General features: G+C 36.6%; 1 protein-coding gene across 1 annotated transcript in view; it reads right to left on the bottom strand.

The window, feature by feature from the left end:
* Window positions 1-5,937, bottom strand: part of LOC138355097 (uncharacterized) — a 7,344-nt gene extending 1,407 nt beyond the window's left edge. The window contains exons 1-3 of the mRNA XM_069309794.1: window positions 5,472-5,937; window positions 2,319-2,425; window positions 189-348 (exon numbers count right to left, since the gene is read on the bottom strand). Coding sequence (XP_069165895.1) covers window positions 189-348; window positions 2,319-2,363 — 205 coding nt within the window. The 5' untranslated portion in view covers window positions 2,364-2,425; window positions 5,472-5,937. The remainder of the gene's footprint in view (window positions 1-188; window positions 349-2,318; window positions 2,426-5,471) is intronic.
* Between the last annotated feature and the right edge of the window lie 2,054 nt (window positions 5,938-7,991).

Raw genomic sequence — 7,991 nt, 5'->3', positions numbered from 1 at the left:
ATACAATGAAGGTACACAAACATTCATACCCAAACAAAGCAAAATGCTAGGTAAGAACAAAGCATTTGGCCCGTAGGAGAAAGGAGATACCCACAAGACTAGAATACAAGTCATTAACAAGCATGCAAGTATAATACATAATACATGCAGACATATATATAATCCAAAAAAATGTCAAATTTACGTACTTATTATTACATTACAAATATCCAAGGTTTTGAAGACACGTTTCCTCTTGCGCCCAACGAGTGAATACTGAGACCAGACCCCATAGGTCCCTATCCTCCTCATCATTCGTCTCACTGTGTCTCCACAGCTTGCACCGCCCATTTGAGACAGCGTCTGGACCTGTTAAAATAATGCATAAGCTGTAAGGTAATAGAGAATAATATATATCTTTCAATCTCAACATTAGATTTTCTAATTTCCAACTGTATTAAATAAATAGCATTAAAATATTTTCCTTCTTAACTATTACAAAAATCAACGAATTTGAGTAACTTTTGCTTTTGTTTTATTTGTACCTTAAACATAACACTGAACAATCAATTATGTGCCACCCCACCTTCCTTCATCTGCAAAAAAACTAATCAAAAGACATATGTACAAGGCTAAAAAAATTCAGCAACACTTACCATACTCAGGCTAAAAGAATTAAGCAACACTTACCATACTCTTTTTATATTCACTGTTAACTTTTAGCTCATGTGACAGACTTTCCACCTGCTCAACAGTTTCAAGTGGGGATGGAAGAATGTCTTCCAGGATTGGTATATCTCCATGTGTTTTTGACATATGGGTTTCCGTCATTTTGACAATATTCAGGATATCCCCTGATAAAAATGTCAATTTTGATAATTCCTTCATCATGTATTCCATTATGCCAAAACCATAATCATAATCATCTGTATCAAACCTTATTACAGGTAAAACCAGTAGGCAGTCTACTGTATTTTATCAAACCGTTATTAGTATAATAGATCTCGTAATAATTTTGCAAAAATAATGGCATTTACTATTTTTAAAAGATTATTAGCAAATTTACACAAATGGTGCATTCGGAAGACAAAACCAATTTTTCACTTTTGACAATTGAGCACCTGCTACATCCAGATTCTAGGGAGGAAAGGAAGGACGATCTTACTGGATCCCATAGCCTCTCCGAGGCACAAACCAGGCTTTTACACAAACCCCCCCCCCCCCTGCACCCGAGCTTTTTAAAATAGTAAATGCCACTATTTTTGCAAAATTATTACGAGATCTATTATTCTAGAGAATAATGCATATAAATGCATATATGCATATAAATACAAAAGTAAATCAAATCTTATCCTTGTATAATATACAAGCTGATGTGAGATCCCTGTCTACAGGTGGACTGGAACTATTATCCAGTAGGCAGTCTACTGTATTTTATCAAACCGTTATTAGTATAATAGATCTCGTAATAATTTTGCAAAAATAATGGCATTTACTATTTTTAAAAGATTATTAGCAAATTTACACAAATGGTGCATTCGGAAGACAAAACCAATTTTTCACTTTTGACAATTGAGCACCTGCTACATCCAGATTCTAGGGAGGAAAGGAAGGACGATCTTACTGGATCCCATAGCCTCTCCGAGGCACAAACCAGGCTTTTACACAAACCCCCCCCCCCTGCACCCGAGCTTTTTAAAATAGTAAATGCCACTATTTTTGCAAAATTATTACGAGATCTATTATTCTAGAGAATAATGCATATAAATGCATATATGCATATAAATACAAAAGTAAATCAAATCTTATCCTTGTATAATATACAAGCTGATGTGAGATCCCTGTCTACAGGTGGACTGGAACTATTATCCAGTAGGCAGTCTACTGTATTTTATCAAACCGTTATTAGTATAATAGATCTCGTAATAATTTTGCAAAAATAATGGCATTTACTATTTTTAAAAGATTATTAGCAAATTTACACAAATGGTGCATTCGGAAGACAAAACCAATTTTTCACTTTTGACAATTGAGCACCTGCTACATCCAGATTCTAGGGAGGAAAGGAAGGACGATCTTACTGGATCCCATAGCCTCTCCGAGGCACAAACCAGGCTTTTACATAACCCCCCCCCCTGCACCCGAGCTTTTTAAAATAGTAAATGCCATTATTTTTGCAAAATTATTACGAGATCTATTATACTAATAACGGTAAATAAATAATAAATAGTAAATAAATCAAAATCAGTTACATTATTTTATCTTATTCATAGCATAAATGTTCTCGAAGATTACTAAAAAGAAATTGAATTAGACTACAGCAAATTGGCAAACTTTACCTTGTATCTGTTTCCACCGAGTTTGTTTGGGGCGTTCTTCAACATATCAGCAATACTTGTCTCAACATCTCTTTCAGTTGCATTAGTGTGGGTGTTGATACAGGCTTCTGGAAATTTATAAGAATTAATTAATATATATAATTATAATTCACTTTGCTATTCCCCATTCCACAGTCCTCTCGTCCTTCCCACTTCCCTGTCCCCACATCATCCCCACTATTCCCACTTCCCTGTCCCATCGTCCTCCTTACCATTTTCCCCTCCCCTGTCCTTCTTCCTCCCCCACCATCTCCCATTCACCTGTCCCTTTGTCCTCCCCAGCATTCCCCTGTCCCCACCATCCCCAACTCCCCAGTCCCCTCGTCCTCCCCACCATTACCCTCTCCTCTGTCCCCTCGTCTTCCCCACCATACCCCCCTCTCGTCCTCCCCACCATTCCAAACTACCTCATCCGATGCATTCTATAATGGTCTGATGCTTCCATCAGAAAATTGGGAACATCAAATGATCTGATATTCCCATCACTGAAAAATAAGAACAGCTAAAAAAATGAAATGAAAAAAATAAAAAAATAAACTATACTCATGAAATGAACAGTATGGTAAACAACACAGCTCAATTTCAATGCAATGTCACACAAAATTATTAAATCGAAATGAAAATAAATTGAAATCTATGAAAATTCAAATTATCAATACAATCGGAAATATTGAAATAATATCGCAACATAATATAGTGTGGGTTGCTCTTACGTGCAACAGACGGTGCTGTTTTTCAAAAAAGGCATGGTTTTACCTGTCACAAGTGTGGCATCTATACTTATACTCACGAAATGAACGGTATGGTAAACAACATAGCTCAATTGCAATGCAATGTCACAATAACATTTAATAACAATAATAACAATAACATTTAAATATACTTTAAGATATAATCTAGAAGAAAATAAGAACATTGAAACGGTTCATGAACTCGATTTCAATAAAGGACACTATGGGGAACTTTGAAAAACAGTTAATGAGTATAATTAGACAGACTTGTTGCTAGGCAGAGGAGTAAATAATGAGATATATGGCAAATTTTGCAAAATATACGGCACACAAACATTCATACCCAAACAAAGCAAAATGCTAGGTAAGAACAAAGCAGTTGGCCCGTAGGGGAAAGGAGATACCCACAAGACTGGAATACAAGTCATTAACAAGCACACAAGTACTACACTACACAACAACCGCACTACTACCAGAACTGGACGAATCACTACCAAAACAACACATTGCACATCACTACCAAAACAACACAACACAACACAAGCATTGGCAAAGAATTATAGACCAGTTGCACTAACATCCCACATAATAAAATTATTTGAGAGTGATCAGGAGTCAGATTACTAGTTTTATAGAGACCAATGACCTCCACAATCCAGGCCAACAAGGATTTAGAGCAGTTTCTATGATCGAGCCACTGAGATCTATAAAGAATTCTGATCAAGAAAGAGATCTAGGGGTGGTTTTAGATAGAAAACTATAACCTGAGGATCATATTAAGAACATTCTGCGAGGGGCCTATGCTACACTTTTTAACTTTAGAATTGCTTTTAAATACATAGGTCAAAAAGTTTTAAAAGTTTTAAAAGTTTTTTAAACCTCTCGTGTATCATGAGTGTGTTAAAGCATCAGATGGTGCATTCAGATGATGAATATTACCTAGTTCCTTCATCTGGGAAGAATGAACACATATTGGTGCATTCGGATGATAAAAACTAACTACTGTAGTTTAATTGATCAACAGACTGTATATCATATGCAGACTGTATGTGGATCTGCGGGCCACTCCAAACAACAGCCTGGTGGACCAAGCTCCACCAGGGCTAAAGCACAAAGTGATATAGATGTGATAGAGAAACTAGGTCAAATGGAGGAGTAGGTCTGTATATTAAACAGCACCTGACGTGCACAGAGCTACTAAACTCAATGTGGTGGTAGAGTGGTGGGGGGGGGGGAAACATTGCAGAAAAAAACAAAAATACAATTTGGTCAACAAAACAGCATTGTTTAAAATAGAAGACATGGGTTGTCATTTTGGGGGTAAGGTAGGTTACATTGAGTTAATTAGTTAGTACTTAGTTTTTATCTTAAACTGGTTGGGAGAGGTACAGTGTTGCTGTGCTGGTGAAAGAACACCTAAAGGTAAATTAAATAATGATTGCGAATCCACAAGAAGTTGACATAATATCGCTAGAGATCTGCAATCAGGATGATAAACTTTCCTTAAAGAATTTGACAAACACTTGCTGATAGGACATGAAGTAAATGAAATGTATGTCAAGTTTTGTGAAATATATGATATAAAGCACAACAAAATTTGTACCAAAGGAGAGATGCAGAACTAGGAAAAGGGGTTTGTTCAACAGAAATTGCGAGAGGGCCTGAGACCCAAACACACACAAATGGAATCAATATATAGCAAGAGGCCAAACCCCCAAACATACAAGCGATGCAAAGATGCGAGAAACAGCAGCAGCATTAAGGAGAGGGACTTAAGGACCATAAATAAAGTGTGAAAATAAACTCGAGTAAATTTTTTTAACTACTCTCGACAGTGAAGAAAAACAAATATTCAGACGATTTGTGTTAGAATCATTAATCTTACACTTTCGGTCATATTCAACAACACAAATACATACACACACATTCCTGTTGCTGTAGCAAGTGAAGAATTACACACACAGATCACAATAACGTGATGCATCAAATGAACAAATCCACAAGGGCCGTGACGAGGATTCGAACCTGCGTCCGGGAGCATCCCAGACACTGCCTTAATCGACTGAGCTACAACAGGGTAAAAGGGTTGAAACCGAAGTTCTACTGAACTTACTGGATCCCATAGCCTCTCCGAGGCACAAACCAGGCTTTTACACAACCCCCCCCCCCCTGCACCCGAGCTATGTCAACAGGCCGTTCTCCCTCTTCGCCCTTCCGAATGCACCATATCAGTAAATTTTTTAATAATCTTTTAAAAATAGTAAATGCCACTATTTTTGCAAAATTATTACGAGATCTATTATTCTATAGAATAATGCATATAAATGCATATATGCATATAAATACAAAACATAAATACAAAAGTAAATGTAAATAATTTTACCTTGCACCTAGATCCACCAAGCCTGTATGGCGCGCGTTTCAGTACTTCGGAAATCTAGAACTATCTTGAATCTCTAATCTGCAATGAAACAATACATATTATTGCACTTACCAAAACATGGATGAATGTAGAAAATACAGAACTATTAGCTGAATATCAAATAAATGGATTTAATCTATTTCACACAGATAGATATATTACACCGTGTATATTAGGTAATACCTAACATACACGCCTCCACACACACTACATTTGAAATGTAGTCTCAAAAAGACTACATTTCAACAGCAAAAATTACTCCATAAAAAAATAATTAAATTATTGACCAACATGAGAGAGGGTTAGCCAACATGAGGGTTGTGTTGATTGCCTGAAAATATTTAAATTGTGTAATGTATTGAATGGCATTTTTCAAGTTACAACATTTTTTAAATTACTGAACTAGGTTCTAGGCTTTGCTAGGCTTAATTCAATTATTACAGATAAGCCTAACCTAGCCTAGAACCCAGTGGGTTTTCTTCCTATTGGGGAGTGTTGTACATGCCTCGCCTCCACATACACACTAGCACAGCCAGGCCTCGCCTCCACATACACACTAGCACAGCCAGGCCTCGCCTCCACATACACCAGCACTGCCAGGCCTCGCCTCGCCTCCACATACACCAGCACTGCCAGGCCTCGCCTCCACATTTAAACCAACCAAGCCCACAAATACGTTAACATGGACCAGCATTACACCGTCTAACATACTCTGTCAGATGTAACAACTAAATTTGTGAATTCAAGACCAAATCTATTGTATAACACAGTGTTAGTACGAGAAAAACATTACTTACATTCGAAGCCGTGTTTTAAAATGGCGGCGGTCTTGTACTGACGCTCCAAACTGTGTGTTCGTTTGCGTATGATGAACGTGTGACAATTTACTACAACAATTATTTAATTATTCTTATTCTTTATTTTAATATTTTTAGGGTACATGAAATTTCAAACTTATTTGCACACAATAATATAATTGCATTGTCATAACCTTTATATATTACGGAAAATACGATGACATGAACGAAGTCAAAGTGAAGTTGAAGTCAAAGTCATTCGCCGAACGTATTAGTCATTTTTTTTCATACATACATAGTTGATTTACAAACATAATGTTGGATTTATAGATTTATTTATAAATTTGTATTTATTTACCTGTATTTACCCAAGTCTTTCCTAAATCTAAACTTATCCAATTTATACCCATTGTTTCGTGTTCTATCTTGTGTTGACAATTTTAATACCCTATTAATATCCCCTTTGTTATATCTATTCAGGAAATTGTGGTTGATCTCGAACCCATTGATAATGTGACGACTTATACAGAATTTTGTAACTATATCATCAAGATTGTAACCAGCTTAGCTAAATGTAGTGTGGGGTTCAGTCCCTAAGCCCATATATGTGCCTCTCTAACCATTTAGGTTACAGGGCAAAAACATAAAAACAAAGGTAACTGCAGAAGGCCTATTGGCCCATACCAGGCAGCTCCTATCTATAACAGATAAACACTAAGTACTACCTAATTAACTCAATGTAACCTACCAACCTAACCCCCAAAATGTCAATCCATATCTTTTATTTTAAACAATGCTGTTTTGTTGACCAAATTGTATTTTTACTCTTTTTCTGTCATGTTTCTCCCACCCCTGTTTTTTCCCTTTTTTCTTATTTTTTCTCAACATAATTCATACTTTAATTATGCGGATCAGGACATCACCTGATCAAACACATCAAACATCGTTTGGCCACAATCAAACACACACATTTCGTGTGTGTTTGACGCTCACTGATATGTACCAGCGTTGTTTTATATATGGTGCTATTCTATCTTACGCTTTGTTGCTCTTTTTTACCTACGGGCTCATAGAACATTCTATTGCGAAAACATTGGCACAAAAATGAATGACGTACATACAATAATAATGTCAGGACAGTGATATAATTATAAACTTTCAAAGCACTGTATCGCCCATGTGTCGTCTTGTCACCAATACTGGGTAACAGTTCCGCCACTTCCCACACTCTTGCGGGTGGGCAGCGACCATTATTCTACGTTTATATTCATATCACCGTGTTGGGAATTTCATTGCGAGTACATTGATACCAAAATTAACGCTGTAGGACAAGTGTGGAAGTGATAACAATCCCAAGAGTAAAAACATTTTGTTGCTCTTGGGCACTCACGGCGAGTCATCTACGTAGGTATTTATTGGGTGCTGGTATTCATATAACTTTTGGTGACCGTTTTTGCTGATTTTCTTCTAGAGAATGTTATTGCGAACACGTTGGTACCAAAATGAAATACATAGCTCGAGAACTAAGGTCAGGAGAGTAAAAAGAGTATACACATTTTTGTTTTGACGCTTAATTAAGGTTATTGTGAGTACTCATCGCCTGCCTAGAAACTGGATCTATCATACATATCATACAAGAGGAGCCACACATCTATGGATCATCCAATAAAATCAGCAGACTTCT

Source organism: Procambarus clarkii, chromosome 66 (assembly GCF_040958095.1).
Source record: "Procambarus clarkii isolate CNS0578487 chromosome 66, FALCON_Pclarkii_2.0, whole genome shotgun sequence".
Taxonomy (NCBI): Eukaryota; Metazoa; Arthropoda; class Malacostraca; order Decapoda; family Cambaridae; genus Procambarus; species Procambarus clarkii.
Note: the sequence above shows the minus strand (reverse complement) of the source record. Positions and strands in the feature narration are given on the sequence as shown.